The sequence below is a fragment of the Balaenoptera musculus genome, chromosome 2 (genome assembly GCF_009873245.2).
Source record: "Balaenoptera musculus isolate JJ_BM4_2016_0621 chromosome 2, mBalMus1.pri.v3, whole genome shotgun sequence".
Taxonomy (NCBI): domain Eukaryota; kingdom Metazoa; phylum Chordata; class Mammalia; order Artiodactyla; family Balaenopteridae; genus Balaenoptera; species Balaenoptera musculus.
In genome coordinates this window covers 39507617-39529694 of record NC_045786.1, presented here as the reverse complement: position 1 = coordinate 39529694, position 22078 = coordinate 39507617, and the positions used below count along the sequence as shown (strand labels likewise).

The window sequence follows — 22078 nt, the reverse complement described above, 5'->3', positions numbered from 1 at the left end:
GAAATACCCGACCCATGCCCACACCCCAGCCCACAGGCTCCACTGGGCAGACCCTGGCAGTCTAGATGGCTCGTGGCAGATGGCACCATGTGGACTAATCAGGAAGTCAGACAAGAAAATATGACCCACTCTTCCATTTGCCAGGAACTGGGATTGTTTGGATTTTAATCACAGCCACAGCTAAGAGCCAACAAGCGGCCCCTCCAGCCAAAAGATAAATTTTCCACTCTCAACATTCAATTCTTCCTCAAAAAAATAGACCCCTACCAGGATGACTGCTCCTTAGAGGGGGGGGCTTCTTTATTTTCCAACATAATTTTTTACTTATTTAACAATATGACAGAAATAAAATACTCTGTGGACATGGTGGCTCTCACGCACTGACTCACCCTGGAGGGAACGTCTTCATTCCCCCATAAGTCACATCCAGCTCACTGGTGTATTGATTCCCAGGCAAAGATGAATGCAGAATCCCATGATCCTCTGGGAGAAATCTGACATTTTCTTTAAATATATATCCATGGAACAACTGTTTCTAAAACTCCACGAAACAGGTCACCGGGGCAGCACACCATCGATTTCGCAGCCAGTGATTTTTTTAGAAGGAGCACTGAACATTTTCGCAATAATTCAGCCAACAGTAGACCCAGATGTCCCCTGGAGAGATGCTATCCCTGGCCTCCCACAGATGAAGGGGCAGGGGTCCCAGGAGAACTGGATGAAAGACTCCAATTAGCTCCTTTAGGGCAGGGTCCCTGGTCAGTTTTAGAGCAATGTAAGGAAGAACTGCAATTGTGCATTTTTATAGAAAATTACTGTAAAACAGATCCTTGGATTGAAAACAGATTGAGAAAGTTGGGAGACGGCGAAGCATAGTGGTCAAGATCTTGAGTCCACGTGCTACCATTTAGTTAATGGGTGACCTTAACCAAGATACTAAACCTTGCTAAGTACCCCAGTGTCCCCAAATTTGAAGTAACAGTAGCCATTCTGACCTGATAGCATTGTTATGAGGATTAAATAACTTTCATAACTCGATAGATTACTTGGCACACTGCCTGGCCCAGAGTAAGATCTCAGAAATCAGTGTTAGTGGTGATCAAAGCAGTCATGTTAATTTACCTCTAATGTCTTTTCCACCTACAAAGAAGGGAATGAACACAATGCATCAAGTGTAACAGTTTGACATTGAGATGTCTGTGACATTGTCCAGTTTCCCAGTGTTTTATAAAAAAATAAGTACATATGTACCTTTTTCCAAGCTCAGGTAGGAGTTTTTATTGGAGTACAGCTGGATGGCAGCCATATATGACTAAAGAACTCTGACCCCTAGAGCTATTGTGCTCATAGCAGAGGAGAAGCCTGGTGGGAGGGGCAAAATCCTAAAGCAGGAAAGCAACCCACAACAGTCTTGTCCTAAACTCTCCAACACTGTCAGAGACCATCTCTGTACTTCCCATCCCTGGAATGGCATTTTTAAGCATCATGTAGGCACTTGGGTCCATGAGGATGAGTAGGGTATGTACAAGACTGTCATGGAGATGTAAATATTCCCCTTCCTGACCAACTGGGTCAGAAAAGGTAAGGTTATGATGCATCCTTGAACTCAGGTCTTACCAGGTGGAGGGAGAACAAGTTGAAAGGCCAACAGCATGGGCGGGGATCCAAGGCCATTCACTGCCTCTTGGTAAAGGATAGAAAGCAATCTGCATTCAGTGAATTTGGATCTGAGTCATCAAGTAAAAGGGAAGACACATGAGCAGTGTCTCTGTAACCGTGACTCCCTAACTCCATCCATGCCTCAATTCCTTTTCAATTTATTCCTTGATTTGTCCCCTCAACATAATATGCCATCCTTCATGCACAGAGATGACCCTGATGACTCACACATCAACATGACTTATTTTTTCCAGCAGTGGTCACGAGTTTTCATTCATCCATCCAATGTGTGTTTGTGCAAAATGGCTGGCTGGGGTAGGAGTACATTGATCAGCCTCGGAATGCAGCAAATTTAAGCAGTCCACAAGCAGATTGAATAAATATATGGGCTTAGTCCCTCCAGGATGCCCATACTCAAGCCAAATAGGCTGACAGAAGATCACGAGAAGTGGAAAATACATGCAATCTGAAATCAAAGGCCTGGGTTCAAGTCCTGGTTCTGCCAGTCCCTAGCAATGTGATCTTGGTTGTGTTTCACATGCCTTTCTGGAGCTCAGAACCCTCACCTTAAAGTGTAGAGATACCTTTTATATGGGAGGTATAATAATACCTACCTCCCATGACATATAATGATAAATCAAAGGTCATGTAAATGAAAGCACACCTAATAATCTATTTATATATTGCAAGTGTTATTATAAATTGATAAATTATCTTTATTATTATAAATATATGTAAATATAAACGTTATTACTAATTACCAACAGATCACAAAACTAGGTCCTGCTAAGAGATGAGATTCCTATCTTCTGAAATGTATTGCGCCCAGAAGGAGCATCAGAAATCAAGGGATGGGGTGGCTCACTCTCACTGAACATGGTACACCCACATCATCCAACCCAAGGAGCCCCTTCAGGTGTACTCCCAGCTTCAGGTGGCTCCACCCAACCTTTGACCACCACTCCACCAACTTGGACAGTCTTCAAAACTGAACTTACAATTCCCGAAGACTCAGCGTCTGGAATAGCTGCCATGAGAGTGTGGTGAGCCGGTTACTCGACAGGTTTCTGCAAGATTGACAAATAAAGAGGAAATTAAAGGACAATCTGGCATGTCATGCCTCCGTAGTAAGCATGGTCATCTCATGGGAGCCTGGTTTTGTTGTTCTTCTCCACTGCTCCCTTCGGCTAACAGTACATCTGACAGTTAGTCGAGGCTACAGATCATGTCTGGAGAGGATGCTGAGACCTTTTAAAAGACAAGGTTTTACAAATCAAATGAAATAAATAAATAAATAAAAATTTCTTGGTCATTCTCCCATATGCTCTCACCACAATAAAATTTCAGAGAGCCTTTTTAAACCCACCCTCCTACAGGAGGACAGAGAACTCTCAGAGTATAAGGTATACAAACCAGCAAGCACTCTTTTTTTTTTTATTTAAGTAGAGTTGTTTTACAATGTTGTGTTAATTTCTGCTGTGCAGCAAAGTGATTCAGTTATACATTACATATATATATATATATATATATATATATATATATATATATATATATATATACTTTTTCATATTCTTCTCCACTATGGTTTATTATAGGATACTGAATATAGTTCCCTGTGCTATACAGTAGGACCTTGTTGCTTATCTATTTTATATATAGTAGTTTGTATCTGTTAACCCCAAGCTCTTAATTTATCCCTCCCCTTTTTTTTTAGTTACTGAGGTATAACTGACTTACCAAAAAAGCTGTACGTATTTAATGTATATGTATTGATGAGTTTGAAGATAATATACATCCATGAAATGATCGCCATAAACAGAGCCATAAACTTAACTGGCATCTCTAAAAGTTTCTTCTGTCTCTTTTTTTTTTTTTGGTGATAATAATATTCAACCGAAGACGTACCCTCTTCCCAAATTTTTAAGTGTACAATACAGTATTGTTAACTATGCACTACTCTGTACTAGAGATATCTAGGACTTCTTCACCTTGCATAAGTGAAACTATTGTGCCCTGTTACCAACATTCTTTTTTTTTAAATAGATTTATTTATTTATTTATTTATTTTTGGCTGTGTTGGTCTTCATTGCTGCACTTGGGCTTTCTGTAGTAGTGGCAAGCAGGGGCTACTCTTTGTTGCAGTGCGTGGGCTTCTCACTGTGGTGGCTTCTCTTGTTGCGGAGCATGGGCTCTAGGCGTGCAGGCTTCAGTAGTTGTGGCATACAGGCTCAGTAGTTGTGGCGCACGGGCTTTGTTGCTCTGCAGCATGTGGGATCTTCCCAGACCAGGGCTCAAACCCATGTCCCCTGCATTGGCAGGCGGGTTCTTAACCACTGAGCCACCACGGAAGTCCTCAACAAACATCCTTAACATTCACACAAGTTGAAAATACTCCGCAGGTCACCTACAATTCCTTCAAGCCAGTCCCTCCCTCAGCAATCCTGTCCCTCAATGATCAAGACATCAGCCTCTTTGTTCACACTTCTGTTCTCCTCCTAATGGCTATTTTTTTTTTCATTAGGATGTACAGGGGAAAGGAGGAGTCATTAGTCTTCTGAATAAAAGAAGAAACACACCCACGGTTATTACTTTGCCAGGCTCAACAAACAACATTTGATGTGGTAACAGCCCTTCAAGGCAGCCGTTGGAGACGGCTAGAGCTGAAGTGGCACCCCAGGAACCATGTACTTATCTAGTGATGAGAAAGGAGAGCGGTAAGAATTGCACCTAGGTAAATACCTATCCACATGCACACACGTGTGTATAAGCACGTGCATATTTATGTCCATTAAACATGTAGGTAATAAATACAAACACAGACTCCTGCTTATACACATATGCATATGCTTACAGGTGCACCTATATTTAGAGGACTTCTATAACAGATATTTGTTGAGAGCCAAATATAGGCTACACTAAGGAATGAGGGGGTGGATGACAGATAAGGTCCCTCTGGAGCTTATGTTCATGTTACAAATGAATAAGCAAGAGAAGTGTAGTTTGTGATGAGCAGAAGGAAGGGAATAAGCAAAGTGGGGCAAGTAACCAATGTGGGAGAGAGACAGGGCTACGTCAGAAGATGCTTCCAGAAATGCCCTCTGAGAAGGGGATGTCGGAGCTGAGAAGAGGAGTGACAGTGAGCCTAGCACCAGGGAAGGTGTGTTCCAGGCAGTGGGAGCAGCAAGTGCAAAGGCCTGAGAGGGACTATGGGCCAGAAAAGGGGCCAGTGAGGAAGGAAGTAGAAGAGTGGTCTAGGATAAGCAGGAGAGGGGACCCGCCACACCCACCTTGCTGGCCAATGTAAGCCACCCGGATTTTACTTTAAGGAACAACGGGATGGCACTGGCTGGGTTTAAGTAGGGATGTGGCATCATCTAATTGCCATTTTTTAAAATAGGAACCCAAGACTGGAAGTCATCAGAGCAATTAGGAGCTGCTGCAGTATTCCAGGCAAAAAGAGAGAGTAGAGACAATTAAGCTGATGGAATTCAAGCTAGGTGGTGGAGGGAGAGCTGCCAGAACTTCCTATGGGATTGGATCGGGCAGAGGAGGGAGACTTGAGCAACCAGGAGAGTGGTGATGTCATTTAGTGAGCCGAGGAAGGCTGCAAAGGGGTCCCAGCTGGGGAGCGGCGTGGGGATCAAGAGCCTCCTCCTTGCAGGCACTAAGTTTGAGATGCCTGTTAGACGTCCAAAAAAGAGAGATGAGATAGCTTGTTGGATGCCCGGGTCTGGAGCTCCGGGGAGAAGTTCAGGTTGGGTGAGGTACAGAGAGTAGACACAGATCATTAGAGGAGCAGATATTCAAACACAAGGATAAGCTAAGGAATAGGGCTTCCCCTTCTCATTTGAGGCAGCTCTGCCTTTGGTGACAGCCCATGACTGTGTGGGGGAGGCAGACCCCATTCTTGGGGTGCAGGGGACTGGGGCAAAGGGAAGGTGTCCAGTAGGTATCACCCAAGTTTACTGTCCTACTCTCTCCCCAGCCCCCAGCACTCTCTCCTTTCAGAGTCCTTAAGCCCACAGCCCTTGCTAGGAGAGCCCCCCATAGCCCCATACTGTCACCCACTTCCTCTCTGCAGGACTGTAGAGCACTGGTGCGTGTGAAAACACAGGCTCTCACTAAAAGCCTATAAACCTCAACCCATCCACATGCTCAGCTTCACAAAGCCCCTAACCATGGCACATCTTACTCCTACAAACGGCCTCCTTCCCCCACTGATCGGAAGGAAAAGGGTGACAGAAGAACTGCATGATGGCCACTCGAAGACACAGGCACCCTGCTCCCTGCAGAGCAACTCCTGCTTGGGAGGGAGGAGCAGGGGATCAGACACGTATGCCCATCAAAGGCGCTGACCTTACACCAGGAGCTGGAACTCGGGGTCAAGGATAACAGGCTTCACAGTACCACTCTATGTGTCTCCATTACCATGAGCCGCTATGATGTTTCCATAAAGGTGAGTGCCTCGTCCAGACAGAAGTCTTCTGTTTTGTTTTGCTTTTCTTGGTTTACTATCTACGCACAACAGCATCAGTGGCAGCAGAAGTTAGACAAGGCCCAGGGGCCTTGACCTCTCTGCCCGACTCCAGCGCAGCCTGGAACAAAGGCCCCGGTTCTAAAGCTGAGCAGCAGCTCCTGTGAGAGGCGCCGCCAGGAACACCAGACGCACTGAGCCCTGGGAAACACGCCCCGCCCCCGGCCCCGGCCCCGCCCCCGCCCCCGCCCCCGGCAGGAAGGAGGAGGCGGGGACACAGGAGCGGTCCAGGGGAAGTGGAAACCTGCCCATCTCCAAGGGAGGAGCCACCCAGGAGTGTGCCAGTAGTTCTTGGGGGGCCCGAGGCAGGGAGCAGGTTGCCAGCAATGTCCTTTCACAAAGGTCATGTTTTGCTACATTAGGCAGAAATGTCAAGAGAAAATTGGATTCTGAAAGAAAGAAAATAACAGGCATTCTGGGCAAATAAAGAATAAGAAATAGCATTATCTCCTTATTACAAGTTAGAGGGGAGAGGGGGCCTGGGACACCTGGTAAGGGGGAGGTGGGCTCCGGCTCTCCCAGGGGTGTCTCATCTGCAGCTTCTCCCCACCCTCCCCCCACCCACCAAGCCCCACCTGGAGGAGAAAGGGCCCCTCCGGATTCCTCCAGTTCTTTGGCCAGATGGAGCGGCCACAGCAACACTCGTGGGCTCTGTCCACGACTGCCGTCTCCCCTCCCTCCTCCCTGACGGTCCCAGTGGTGCACAGACCACCTTCTCCTTCTGCAGTCCGGATACTCTCCTTCTCTCACCCTCTCCTGCCCCCCTGCACCATCTCACAATCAACAGCTGCCATTCACCAAGGGCTTACTAAGCACCAGCTACTGTGTTACCCACTTCTGCATTCATGATCTCATTTACTTTTTACAGCAACTCTACAGGACGGGTATTGCTATTATCTCCATGCAACAGATGAGGAAACTGGGGCTCAGAGGTGGCCAGTGAAAGTTGAACAGCTCTGAGTAGCCTTAATGTGAAGACTCCAACAACAGGCCACAAGAGGCATACTCAGGAATATTTGCAACCAACACACAGACATGTAAACGCCCAGGTACACATACACACAACCCAGTGTGTGTCCCCAGAGGCAGAGATGCTGCGCTGCACAAGTCCCAGGAGGAAAGCAGTGCGCACAACCTGGGCAACTGTACACAGCACCCTGCCAGAGACACACGATAGAAGTATCCAGCCACAGAGACAAACAAACACACAAAAGACGAGAAAGGCAAACATACACCGCCAACAAGGCAATCAGGGCACGCCTCTGGCCATCCTGCCTTCAGAGGCATTTATAAATGCTCATGTGCTGGGCAGATGGGAAAGACGAGGCAGGGGGCTTTAACCGACTTAACAACCACTTAGAACTCACTTCCCCTGATTTTCCTTCTAGCTGATGCCTCACCTGTGTTCACCTGTCATCAGTTATTGATGGGCCGGTTACCCCCCTCACCAGACAAAGGTTTAATTAAGAACCATCCTGCCTCTGGGCCTCACCGCAGCCCTGAGCCTCCTCCCTTACAGATCCATTATCACTCGTCTCTGACTTGTGCTTGAGTCAATGGCCAGTTTCCAAGTCACCTGACCGTTGTAATTAATTTGGTGAGCCAGATTTTACGAGATGATGCATCAAACACTTTCCCAAAATCAAGCTCCATGACCTCGCCCCCGTATCCCTCACCTGAGACTACCAAACAAAGCCATTAATTTTGTCCTGTGCTACTGGCTCATTCACAGCCCAGACTCTGGGGCCCAGAGTAATGAACCATGGCAATGCAGCTACTGGGTCCTCTGGAAACAGGGAACCAGACACACAGATGGCCAGACTCTGAACCTGAGGAGCAACAGGCTGAGATGGCCCCTCCTGCATTAGCCCTGTGGTGAACACGAGAAACCTCAGGATGGGAAGTAGTCCCATGACTCTCCTAAAGGGGGTGCCCAACTGCAGCAGGATGGAGCCCCACAATTGGGGAGGATGTCACCCTCTACCCTGGGAACCCTGCCGTCCAACAAGAGGGTCACTCGAGATGGACCCTGCAGCCAAGAGAAGCCGACCAGATGAATCCTTCTGTTCCCCCAAACACACTGCATCCTTTGGGGCTGAGAGTTGAGAAGGAGACACTGATTCCCATCCACAAAGTGATCCTGAAGAAGGTACCATGGATTTCCCAGATTAAGAGTGCGGCTGACTTTGGAAGTACCTCCTCTTGTACCAGCGGAGGCAGGCCCAGGGGCAGGCTGTGTCTTAGGACTTAAGTGTCTTAGGACACTGAGGAGTGTGTAAGGGATTGTTGGATGCAGGTGCCCCATCATTCCTGTGCTATTAAGCCAGGCTGCCCCACCGGCACCATTCAGTCGGGCATCACCCCTGTCCACACCACAGACCTTTGCTGGGTTGGCCCCGCTCCCACTTCAGCTCCTGGACGGTCACTCCACCTCTGCATCTCCTTAGTCCCTCTCACTTGGGTTTTGTCTTCTGTTACGATGGGCTGGACTGTGTCTCCTCAAAATTCATATGTTGACGTCTGAACTCTCAGGACCCCAGAATGTGACTGTATTTGGAGACAGAGCCTTTAAAGAGGTAATTAAGGTTAAAGGAGGCCATTGAAATGAACCCTAGTCCGATATAACTGGTGTCCTTATAAGAAGAGATTAGGACACAGACATGCACAGAGGGAGATGATGTGAAGACATGAGGAAAAGTCAGCATCTATAAGCCAAGGTAAGAGGCCTCAGAAGGAACCAACCCTGCTGACACCTTGATCTTGGACTTTCAGCCTCCAGAACTGTGAAGAAATCATTTCTGTTGTTTAAGCCACCCAGTCTGCAGTGTCTGTTATGGCAGCCCTAGCAAACTAGTATACCTGTCCTCAGCCCCTCTTTTGCCCCAAGGTCCTGACAGTTGGCTGCCCAACTGTGATTCCTGAAAGCCTCCAAAGTCATGATTTTCAGTCCCTCCCTCACTCTGCCTATGTCCCATCGCTCTAGGGAACCAGCTTCCCAATCAGGGTGCAGCCGTGAAGATGCAACATGGCATCCGTCCACTCAGTCAGCTCCCCGCTGGGCATACGCAAGTCTCCTGCTGCAAAAGATGGTTATGAGAGAACACAGAGACTCAGGGGTGTGCTCAGCTGGCATCCTAACGGTGAATGGCATGGTCGCTGACTTTTCCTAGAGGATTCACGCTGCTGCTTGCAGAAAGCGCTATTCTAAGCACCGTATGGGCTCAGAGCAGCAAGCATGGCTCCCCAGAGAACAGCAAAGGTCCAACCCCTCCTGCTTTCACAAGCTCCAATGGGGGCTGCGGCTTGCTGGCTGCCAACATCATGATGTAAATCTGATTTCCTCCATCCACGAAGGCAGCATTAGAAAGATGCAGTTCTTCCTTCCTGAAGACCCAACACCTCCTCAGCTGTCTGTCTCTCCCCTTCTAACTTTCCCCATGAAATAGCTCTCTCCTCGTTCTTCCTGAAGACGGCCAACTCCCTCCCCTGCCATGCCACGCCAAGATTCTTTTGAAATTTCTGAAGGATCTGGAAAAAAAAGTCAAGAAAGGAGAATTCCTTCATGCAGCACTGACCCCACAGAGAGCTGCTAAAAAGGAACAAACCATGGAGACGGGGAAGGCTGACAGTCTCCTCCCCGCTTCTCCAAGAACCAGGGAACTTACACGTCAGGAACTTGAACTCGGGACTTTGCGCATATCAGCCCACACCGGAGATGCCTGCAGCCCCCCATGAGGAGCAGTTAGGGTGGCTGCCATCAGCCTCCTCAGGTTGAACCAGTGGGAAGGAAGGAGGCTCCAGGCCATCTCTCCACCAAGGCCTGCTGCCCGCCCCCGAGGGGCCCCCCTGAGCCAACCCCTTAAAATCCAGTGCCTGTGATAAGGAAGCAGGTGCTGCTGCCCTGTGTCCCTCTTGGAGGCCAAGAAGTATTTTTCTACATCATTGACATATTTGCTTTTCCCTCAATTAAATTGCTGTAGGAGGGGGTGTGGGTTAAAGCCATCTGAGCCATTTTTATTCAGCTAAATTACACTGGATGGCTCATTTAATGAACTCTCATGAAGCCAAAATGCTTTCTCTAATCAAATCTCAAGTGACGTGACTGGTGTCTTGACCTTAGATCAGGAGGCTGCGGGCAGCTTTTCCACAAGGCCCTGGGCTGAGCTAAACCAGGGTTTCCCACAGAATGTTCCTAGGAATCTGAGATCTGCCATATATTAATGGGTATGACAAGGGAAAAAGTTTCATGTTGCTTGAAAAATGTGGTACTAAATAAAATTAAACAGGCTTATTTACTGCAGAACTTCTCAGAGCCTTTACTAAGTGAAGGATCTGACCCATTGAATCTCTCAAGCTTATTGGCTCACAGAACCTCCACCATAGAATTCTAGCAAAAATATCACCCCACATGATGTACTTAGAGAAATGATCAGGGTGATAAGAAGTATATATTTGGTCCTTATCCACGGTTCATGGCTCACAGCTCCCAAAACCCTTGGAACTTCTTGAAGGATAAGAACAACAGGAGCACCTTTTCTTATAACACTCGGTGTCCTGTCCTCAGTTCCTAAAATTGCTTCAGAGGATAAAGTGACTTTCGGAAATCCCCTAAAGATGGGGGTCTGGTTGTCAGGGGAACCAACCATGAATAGAGGGTTGGGACCTTTCATTCCCACCCCTTGATTTACTTGGAGGGGAAAGGAAATCAATCACCAATGGGCAATGATTTAATCAATTGTGCCTAGGCAATGAAGCCCCCATAAAGCCCCAAAAGGACAGGGGTTGGGGAACCAGAACACTTCCCTTCGTGTCAGGCCCCAAACTCCACGGGAACAGAGGCTCTTTTGTTCAAGACCTCGCCCTTTGTATCTGTTCATCTGGTTGTTGATTTGTATCCTTTAATATCTTTGTAATACACCAGTAATCTAGTGAGTAAATGAGTTTCCTGAGTTCTGTGAGCCACTCTAGCAAATTGATCGAACCCAAGGACGGGGTCATGGAACCTCTGATTTGTAGCTGGTTGGTCAGAAGCCCAGGTGACAACCTGGAGCTGCGATTAGCACCTGTAGTAGAGGGTGGTCTTGTGGGACTGAGCCCTTAACCTGCGGAGTCTGATGCTATCTCTGGGCAGATAATGTCAAAATTGAGTTGAATTGTGAGACACCCAGCTGGTGTCCCAGAACTGCTTGGTGGTGTGGGGAAAAAACTCACGTTGGAATTGTGTGCAGATTCATTAATCGTTGGGTGCCAAGGTCAGCAAGCTATGGCCTGTGGGCCAGCGCTCTGTTTTAGTAAATACAGTTTTATTATAAGACAGCCACGTCCATTTATTTACACGTTGTCTAAATCTATGGCCCAGGTGGAATAACAGTCCTCCAAAATGTCCACGGCCTCATCCCTAGAATCTCTGAATATGTCAACTTCTATGGCAAAAGGGACTCTGCAGATGTGATTAACAGTATGGATCTTGAGATGAGGAAATTATCCTTAATTATCCTGTGGCCCCAAAGTAATCACAGGGGTCCTTAAACATGGAAAAGCGAGGCAGAGAGGTCAGAGAGAGATGAGACACAGAAGAAAGCACAGAGGCAAAGAGGGTCAAAAGCCAAGAAATGCACATGACCTCTAGCAGCTGGAAGATGCGGTGCCACGGATTCTCCCCTGGAGCCTCCAGAAGGGACCCAGCCCTGACAACACCTTGATTTTAGCCCAGTGAGACCCATGTGGGACCTCTAACCCACAGAGTGTAAGACACGCAGTTTGTGTTTTTAAACCACAAAGTCTATGGTAATGTGTCACAGCAGCAACAGAAAACAAATACAAGTCACTTTTGCACTAAAGCAGCAGAGTTGAGCAGTTGTGACAGAGACCAAATGGCCCACAAAGCCTAAAATATTTAGTATGTGGCCCTTTACGAAAAGTATGCCAATCCCTGAGCTAGACCAGCACTCGCCAATAACGCAAGACACACATACTTTTTAAAACTTTCTAGTAGCCACATTTTAATAAGTGAAAAGAAAAAGGTGAAATTCGTTGTGTTCATATATTTTACTTAACCCCATCTATACAAAATACCATCAGTTCATGTGATCAGTATAAAAAAATACTAATGAGCTATTTCATATTCTTTTTTCTTTTTTGTATTGTGTCTTTGAAATCCATGTGTATTTTACATTCACAGAACTTCTCGGTTTGGACTGGCCACATATCAAGTGCTCCATAGCCATGGGTGGCCAAGCCTACTATATTGGAAGGTACAGGCCTAGAGCATCCATAAAAGCCAGGCACTGATGAGGTCCTCGGTGGAGAGGAGCAGCCAACAGGTGGAGAAATATAACTGTAAGTTCACCAAGGTCATCAGGTGTCTCTTCCCCAGATGCCAATCTGTCCCACAATCAAGCAGTCACATAGCTTCTTGTACGGAAAGAAATCACTCCGGTTGTCCTCAAGTACACGGCAACATCCCTGAGTGACTACCAGTGTCCTCTCAGGCTGGAGAAGCTCAAGACAGGAAGGGAAAGAGGGGACAGGACTTGCCACGTGCTGGGGGGCAGGGGGGTGGAGAAGGATGCATGGGAGACCAGACTTGGGCACAGATTACTGGACTGTTAGAATGTTTGGCCCACCTAATCAGGTCCAGACTCCACGCTGAAGTTCAAATCTTTTCAGACGATCACCTCAACCTCCTGTTCCCATATACTCTCTCACCACCCAAGTCCCTCCCCCATCCTTCATCCCCTCCCCATAACCAACCCTAAAGACCAACCACGAACAGAAGGGTATCACCCAGAGTGCTGCCTGTACCCTTGGAGCTTCCTGGCACTGCTCCCTCTCTCCTGGCACTGCCCCGTGCTTTCGACGCCTTTCGTGTTCTTGTTCCCCAGCTTCAGGTACATTTAAGTGGTTCTCTCTACGTATGGCCAGCGCCATGCACTCTGAAACTTTTCTTCCCTCCTCCTTCTCCCACTGCATTGTTCCTGGGCCTTGAGCACAGCCCAAGTCTCAGACTGCCAGCTTTGAACGGCAGCTGTGCACGTGTCAGCCTCCCCCATCAGACTGCTTTTCTTGAAGGCAATCATTTCTTTTCGGTGTGATATCCTTGATAGCACCTGGAATCCAGTAAGTGAGTGCTCAGTAAATGTGCAGCAAGTTCACCTGAAAATTCCCACAAAACTTCTGCATCACATGGGTCTGGAGGCCAGTCCTACCACTGCCACTTCCATGCTCTGTGACCCTGGGTAAGTTCCTTAACCTCTCTGTGCCTCAGTCCTTGGAGTTGTGGTGAGGATTAAATGGGGTATGGCAAACGGGGTGCAGAAAGCAGGTGGTACAAGGCCTGGCCCTCAATGAACACAATCTATCATCATTCATGGATGGCGTCTCTCCCCTTATCTGCTCATCTCCAGACACCAAAGCTGCAACAGGCCAAGCCCATTAAAACAAATACCAGAGGCCCAGGCAATGCCCCCTAATTCAACACTGACAAAATCTCAGTTCAACAAAATAATATGGAAACCCATTTTAATGAGAGAACAGGTAACAGGTAATCTCCTCCCCTGGAGACGTGCTGGTGTCTATGCCCCTGCCCGTCACAGCCCATGCTTCACATGCTTGGGCAGAGCCCAAAGGCCCCACAGGTCCAGGGAAGAAGGAGCCCTCACCCCGAGGCCTGAGAGTCAGAGGTTTGGTCAGAGATCAACCTGCATCTGGGTATTCGCCAGGCCGCAAACCCCAGAAAAGGCCTTAAAGTCAACTTTGTTCCTTCACTCGCCTGCTTCATACCAGACCTTGAGTGTTATTGAGATTAGTCTGGGGGTTTTGTTCCCTGGGAGTTTCTTTTCAGACAAATTAACCGAAAGCTAATTGCCCTGAAGCACACAAGCTGTCTCTGGAGCCCCAGAAGGGCACAGCCTGGCAGACGCGGGCGTTCCCAGCAGTGGCCACCCAGGGGCAGAGTGAGCCAGCCTGGCTCGGGGAGCCTACCGCCCCGGGAGAAGCTCTGGTACATGAAGGATGACGTGGTGATGGGACCAAAGCCTCACACTCATTTTTTACTCCAGAGCTGTCGTGACAAGAGGAAAACAAAGATGCAGAGACCATCTGTGAGAGCATCCGTGGGAAAATTGAGAAACCACAATGACAGTCTGCCGCCTGTATCCGTGGGTTCCGCATCCTCGAATTCAACTAACCGTGGATAGAATCCGCAGTTGGTTGAATCAGTGGATGCGGAACCCGCACATACGGAGGGCAGACAGTACTACGCCATTTCATATAAAGGACTTGAGCATCCTTGGATTTTGGTATCTGGCGGGAGTCCTGGAACCAATCCCCCCAGATGATACCAAAGGACGATCCTACTGACTAAAAGTGATGGGGGGACAATTGAGGGAAGAAGGAACCTGGTGCAGGCCACACTCAGGCAACTGCCTAGGGTGCTGTCAGGACCGGGGAAACCTGAGTCCAGGGAAGGCAGGTGGGGAGGGAGACGGGCAGGAGTGCCACGCTGCTCTTCAAGATACAGAAAGCGTAATCCTGCTAATTACCTGTCTGCCAGGCCAGGCACCTGTCCTCATTCTGAGATCTACTCTTGGGATTCAAGGAAAATCTATGGCTCTCTTAAAAACGACAAAACTGTGAGCAGAAAGTTGCCTCGGGCCTTTTTATAAAGAAATCTGATTAGGCCGACATTGCATCCCAACCCTCCTTCAAGATGAATGGTTGAAGAAACACAGGCCAAGTGTGGATTTGCGAACAGCATCACAGAGAGGTTCTCCAACTCTGGGTATCAGAATCACCCGGAGGCTTGTAAACCCGACTGCCAGGCTCCACACCTCCCTCCAGAGTTTCTGATTCAGTAGGTCTGGCCTAGAATTTGCATCTCTAGGCAGTTCCCAGGGGATGCTAATGTTGTTGGTTTGGGAACCCTACTTCAAGAACCACAGATCTAGTGAAATCTAGTAAATGAGTTTACTTTGGTTCCTATCAAATCCTTCTGTCCTAAAAGGTTGCACGATCCTACATATATAAGAGAATAAAACAGTCACGTGTCCAGATGTAAAGAGGCACTCTGTCAGGAGTTAAGGCATTCCTACAACGGCTCCTGGGAACAAATGTCATTATTCATAGCTAGGAAGGGGACTTAGCAATCCCCGGCTGAAACTTGGTGGAGGACCGCCAATGGGAAGGTACCACCAGGAAGTCTGGAGAAGGGCTGTCACCACACTGGAAATTGACTAAAATGAACAAACTGGGCCCTGGCTGCCCAAAGTGCCTCCTGGATTTGCAGGATGAATCTGTCTGCTTCCCTCACCCCACCCCACCCGGCCCCTCCTCAGCAGGATTTCTGAGTGTAGGACGCGGGGTTACCACCTGGAGACTGTTTTAGGGAAACCCGTGGGGGGTCCCTCCAGGAAGGGGGCCCTTTGGAACTCTGCGTCTGGAGGGCCGGAGGATGAAGGAGGGTTAGGAATCTGACAAAGGGAGAGGCAGCGAGGGAAGTCCAGGCTGCCGTGGGGGAAACGGACCTGTGGAAAGGGAGCAGCGGAAGAGCGATGGAGATAGTAAGACCAGAACTCCAAACCAATGAGTGTGATCAAAGGCTGGGGCCGGGGAGCCTGGCGAGTGGAGGGGTCACCCAGGCAAGGGCAGAGAGGGCGGTGCTGGGCATGGAGAGGGAGGAGGCACATGGCAACAGCGGGCCAGGACCACACTCCGGGAGAAACGATGGTGCCCGGCCCTCCCGACAAAGGCCACACTCCTGGCTGCCCGAGGAGGGGTCCCCGCGAGAAGCTTGGAGCACAGTGTCATCAACTAGGGCCAAAAGGTTAACTGAGGCCACTCTCTGGAGTAGCCAGGGCAGAACACAGCCGACTTTGCTGACAGTGGCCTGAGGGCTTTGGGTGCCTTTGAAACGGAGCAGCTCAGGCCTCCCTGTCCCTCCCCTTTCTCAGATCAGAGTCTGCAGGGATAAAGAGCCATAGCTGGACGCTGCCTGGCAGAGGCCAGGAGGACACATGAATGCCACTGGCTCTCGGGGCCTTCTCCTCCGCCCCGACTGGCCAGGAGGCTCAGACACGGAGATCATGTGAGGAACTGGGTAACAGATGAATTTTTAAGGAGTGCATGGGCAGCTGATCTAGTGCAGGAAAAGCCCGGTCAGGCTGAGTGATGGAGAACCTAATCACGTCCCCACTGTACTGCTCTGCGAAGCCGCATCGTGCCGGGCAGGGAGAGATTTTCAAAGTGTGGTCCCCAACCAGCAGTATCAGCATCAGCGGGGACTTGTTAGAAATGCACATTCTCAGGGCCGCCACCTCAGACCTGCTGAGTCAGATGCTCTTGGGGTGGGCCCAGCATCCTGTGCTGTATCAAGCCCTCCAGGGAATGCTGACTCAGGCTCGAGTGTGAGAACCACTGGCGTAGGGATAAACAGCCCGGACTCTGGGGCCAGACAGACAGGCTAGACGCTTGGCTCTGGTACCCCTGAACTGGGTGACCCTCCCTGAAAAAGTTACTGAATCTCTCTGGGTCTCAGTCTCTGCATGCTGACCACAGAAGTCATAAGCAGAAGGCTTAAAGAGCAGCTTGGAGGATTAAGATGAATTCATACATGTGCCCAAAACAAGTTCTTGGCACAGAGTAGGTACTCAGTGCTTGGTTGGGGTGGCTGAGGTATTGCAGGCGGTAGTAATGATAGGAGCTCACACGCCCAGTGGTCCTTGCTCTGGGCCTGCGCTCTTTGAAGGTTTTGCACACGAGCCCAATTAAACACTGCAACAACCCCACGAGGCATGTGCTACCACCATCGTCGTCATCATCAAATCATCAGCATCCTTGTCCTCGTCTCCACTTTACAGAGGGGAGATCACAGAACAAGGAGGTTAGATAGCTTGCCCTGGGTTAGCAGCTGCTGCCTGGGGGAACCAGGAATTGAACCCCAGCAGCTTGGCTGCAGAGTCTGTGTTCTTTACCACCTGCCAGTAACAGCAGGAGGAGCTGTGTTACTGGGGTTTCCACCTCCTGTGCTCCCAACATCTCCTACCTGTCACCACCCCTAGGACAGGATCCTACCGTTCCTAAGCAGAATTTGAAAAACCCTCCCCACCCCGTATGTGGGAGGACTTGACATCCTGGTCTCTGAAAAAGGAACTCGAGTCCAATTTCCCATTGTGTCCCCTGAGCTAACTGAGACTATGTGTGAAAGCCGTAGAGGATGGAGAGCCATCTGCTAGCACCAGGGAAAAGCATGGAGAACCGTCAACCAGAGCTGACCTTTGTATTCCCCCTTCAGGGGCAGCCCAGAGCCCAGGCAGGGCTGGTAGAGTCATACACACAATAACATGCCCAGGCTTGGAGCACCTTGGAGCCCATCTCCAGGAGAGACGTGGGCAGGAGATCTGAGCTGGAACAAACATGAGCTGCCAATGAGTCTAGCACAGGTCAGCCTTTCAATGTGACTGCATAGTGCTGGGGGGCTGACAGGGTTCAGGGGCTGGATGCATTCTGACCCACAAGCATTGCTTCCCACTTCTGCTCTGCCCTCAAGCTGCTGAGGAATTCCCTCTGCATACATCAGATTTTAGAGACAGCAAGCAAAATGGAAGCTCAGTAAAGAACTAACAGGGCTCCAGTCTCATATCAAATGCTTGTATCTGTAATGAACCAGCAGCACCTGCGACTAAGACTCTCCCACAACAACCCAAGTCTCCTCTCCCAGATGCTTGAAGCACCAGCATCCTAGCAAACAAGGATAGAAGACTTCTAGAAGGTCCCATCTTTGCTCAGCCGCTTTCTAGCTATATAACTCTTGGATGGCTCACTTCACCACGCTGAGCTCTGAAATGGGAGCAAAACCTCTACCACATTAGATGGTGAGAATTAAATTAAATAATACGTACAGACACTCCCTGCAGTGCCCAGCGTATGCAGGTCCTCAGTGGAAATGGGCTATTACTACTCGCAGAGACTCACAAAGACAAAAGCTGATGACATGACACCTCTGAAGCTACTGTGAGCAAAGTGGGGGTCCATCAGGTGAGGGAGGGATGAAGGGTGCGGCCCACGCTCAAGTTCCCAAATCCTTGGCAGAAAACAGGCACATGGAGGGAACCATCACTGCGGGAGCAGCAAAACCAGAAAACTCGCACCCAACAACGCGCTCGGCAGACGCTGCTAAATGGTTTCCAATTAATTAACTGATTACATGATAGAACAGAAGGGGATTCAAAAGAGCGCTGTTGACCTTTAAGAATAATTAATATCAGGATAGCAAACCCATCCAAGGAAAATAATGAGGAACATTTTAATATTACATTCAAAAGCTCTCGATGGGGAGGCAGATGGGCCTTATCTAAGCAACGCCCCAGCTCCCTCCTGCTCTGGCTTCCTGTCTACCCACCACCTCCCCCCCAGCCTCTTCCTCTGGATCCTGAGACTTCCAGGCAGCCCAGGGAGACCTCTGGACCTCCCACCTCTGCACACGGACAGTGGCTGCCCTGGTCCAGCCCTGTGGCCACTCTGTTTGCCCGGCAACAATAGCAGAGGAAGGAGGGCAGGGTGAAAGCTACCTCACATCACCATATGGGAGGGAGGATGCTGAAAGGGGCACATCAGTACCCCCTTCACAGTCTACTTGAGGATCTGGAAGCCTCTCTCCCTACCTAGTGCACTGCCAGGGTCAGTACCTAGCAAGCCTCCAGCCTCCCATCTCACACCATAATTCCCCCGTCGCAGCCCTGATGGATTAGATGATATTCTATCTGATGGCACACAGTCCATACGGTCTGTGAGGTCAAGGGCCCACTGTCTTAGTCACAATTCTATTCCCAGCATCTGGAATAAGCTCTCTGCCCTGGACAGCCTTCCTTGACATCTGGCTTCTCCCAGAATGCCTCGCAAACTCCTCCTCATCCTCCATGACTCCCTGAAATATCTCTCCTCTAAGAAGCTTTCCTAACCACTACCTCCAGATGACTGGTTTCCCCACGCACAGGCTCCCAGAGCATTCTCTCCTTCCCTTTACTTTAACACTTGTCATAGCGTCAAATAACGTGTCTGTTAACAGTCTGGCTTCCTTTTAGACAGTGGGCATCCTTAGAGTAAAATCACGGTTTTCCTCTGTCTCTTTGTGTCCCTGAAACAAGCAGAATACCTGGTATATACCTGGTAGGTGCTCAGTAAATATTTGTTGAATGAACCCAAGGATAAGTGGAAGTCATTTGGCTAAAAGGAGGCAAAATCCACAAAACCTTCACTTTCCCTTAAATATCTGCATGAATACAAGATTAATTCATTCAGTAAGTACTGATGACAGGCGACCACATGGCCAGGTGTGCCCAAACAGTCCCAGTTCATATCTGTGGTCCCAGAATCCCATCTAGTTAGTTCCTCTTTTGCTCTCAGAGCATTCCAGTTTGGACAATAATTTTAATGAATTCCTACTATGTGCCACGCCCTCTTCTAGGTGTTGGTTTACAGCACAGAACAAAAGAGATGAGCAAACTCTCTAAACAAAATGAGTTTTAGTCTCATCCCAGCTTTTACTCTATTAAAAGGCAAACGCCACCCCCTCCATCATTCAACACATACTGATTTAGTACCTAGCCTATGCCAGGCAATGCTAGGCACTGGTGCATGGGGTGAACAAGACACGTTCCTCCATAGAAACATCTTCATTGACCACATTTCCGGAAGAATTTGGGGAAGGGGACCTGTCCGAAAAGGTTTGCTTGTGGCTCAGAATTTGAATTTTTTCCATTGCCTAAAACCTTTTCTGGTCCCACGAGGTGGTGAGATGCAGTCAACCTGGCCACGGCCCCCGTGTCCATGCACGTCAGCTGGCCCAGGTCGGGTGCCCTTGCATAAAGTATCTTGTTTCTTCTAATCCTTAGAAAGGGCAAGTCAGAGGGTATTCTCAAGAAAGCCCAGAGCTGCAGATACATGAGACCCAGAACCCCGTGACCCCGAAGCCACCCAGCCTCACTCCTGATCCCCCTCCTCATTCCCCAGGTTCTCATCTGTCTTCACACAGACCTCTCCCATCCCCACTGATTCTAAATCATTGCAAAGTTCAGGAACCTACAGCTCTCTCTATTTCCAAAGCTCACATGGCTTTCCTTCTACTAAAATTCTCCAGGTCTCCACTCTCCCTCCTCCTCGGTTTCAGAAGCACTGGCCTCGTCTCTCACCTTGTGCGATTACCTATTACAGCTACATCCTCTCTGCTGAGCTACAGCCGTAGGAAGAGGCCAGCTGCCCCCACCCAGCCACCCCACCCCCATCTTGGTCTCATTGCCAGTATCAGCTGAAAACATCTCTTTTCTCCTTTTAATTAGACTTCTCTGCTTGCTCACTCTCTGTTATTGGCCTCCTGACTCAGGGCTTTAATTTATTCACCAAACAATGTCATTACACCACTGTTTTCTGTAATTTATACCATGCACAGTCTTTTGGTCTCTATTGTCCAATTCTGCAAAATGTTTGAGAAAAGCAGCGTTCGTTCCTATTCCCCATGGCCTCCCTCCTGCAGAGACCTGGCCGAGTCCATGGGGACTTTTATGGAAGGAAGAGATGAGACAAGAACTCTTATCTCATTTGAATTTATGGAACCCAGAACTGCCCCTCACTCCACTTGGTTTCACGTAGAGTGGAACAGCCTCCAAGGAGCTGTTTCTTCACCTTCCCCCAGGCTGCGTGAGGATGGAATCTCAGTTGGGAAGGGAGGGCATTTGCCTATAGAGACGAGGCACTTTAAATTGAGACTTAGAGAAATGAGAGAGAGAGAGAGAGAAACAGAGGGAAAGAGCACATGGTGCCTGGGCCTGACAAAGGCTGGCACTCCCAGGGGTGACCATCCACACTAGCATTTGTGAACTGTGTTTCTGCTGATAGCTCTTTTCACAAAGCGGAAGACGTAGTTTGCACTTTGATCACAATCATTGTTAGTTAAATGAAAGCATGCAGGTATATTTCACCGAAGGGTCTGAATTTCACAAATCTTGCATTGATCAGGGTACCAAACTCAACTAATTCTTTCTTATCCCAGCACTACTATAGCTGACCTCAGCTTAATTTAAACCACAAGCTTTAAAGACAAGTGCAAACAATTTATTAACTTGCTAATCATTTTTCCCTGCTATGGGAATTTTTCCAGAATCATTAACAATAATCATGTCAATAAACTAAAGAAAATTGGGATACAGAAATAATTTTCTGAGAAATAGAAATAATAGGTAACATTTATTGAGTGCTTGATAGGAACTAGTACTAAAGATATTAGATATTAAAGATGTTAGTCCATTGAATCTTCCCCAAAACCTTTTACGGTCCACGTTATTGTTATGATTCGTTCTCATTTTACAGATTAAAAAAATCCATGGCTTAGAAGTTAGGTAGCTAGTTCAAGGTCACAAAGCTGGTAATGTTAAAATAGCACCTGAATCACTGTGTCTGATTACAGCATCCATGCCTGTAACACACTACCATAGTGTGCACCTGTGTGTGTTGTATGAGTTGTGCAGATCCACACACTCATCAGCCGGAAGTTGTCCTGCTCTCCAGGTGGGACTTTGTTTTGTATATTCAGGTGAAAGCCTTCCAAGAATGAAGAAGGCACATCATCTCGAAGGACAAACCCACCAGCACCATAACTCAGCCTGCTCTGTTGTTTCTCCCACATTTTGTCCCCCCTGACTATTCCTCTGAGAAAGCACATGACAAATGCACTTGCTCAGGGCCCCCATTCAACAGAAACAGAACAGTCTTGGCTAAAGGGATTGAGCACAGCAATCCTGGACCACAGACCCTGGGGGCTCTGCCCTGGAGGAAAGAGCTCCACTCCAGCTTCCCATTCTCTTCCCAACTTCATGGTCATAGATGATGCCCCGG

At 48.5% G+C, this 22078-nt stretch overlaps 1 protein-coding gene across 3 annotated transcripts in view; it reads right to left on the bottom strand.

Moving 5' to 3' along the window:
- The window catches only part of NTRK3 (neurotrophic receptor tyrosine kinase 3), a 369430-nt gene that overhangs the window by 253562 nt on the left and 93790 nt on the right, over positions 1-22078 (bottom strand). For all 3 annotated transcript variants that reach the window (XM_036844028.1, XM_036844029.1, XM_036844030.1), the window contains exon 4: positions 2658-2726. In XM_036844028.1, coding sequence (XP_036699923.1) covers positions 2658-2726 — 69 coding nt within the window. The remainder of the gene's footprint in view (positions 1-2657; positions 2727-22078) is intronic.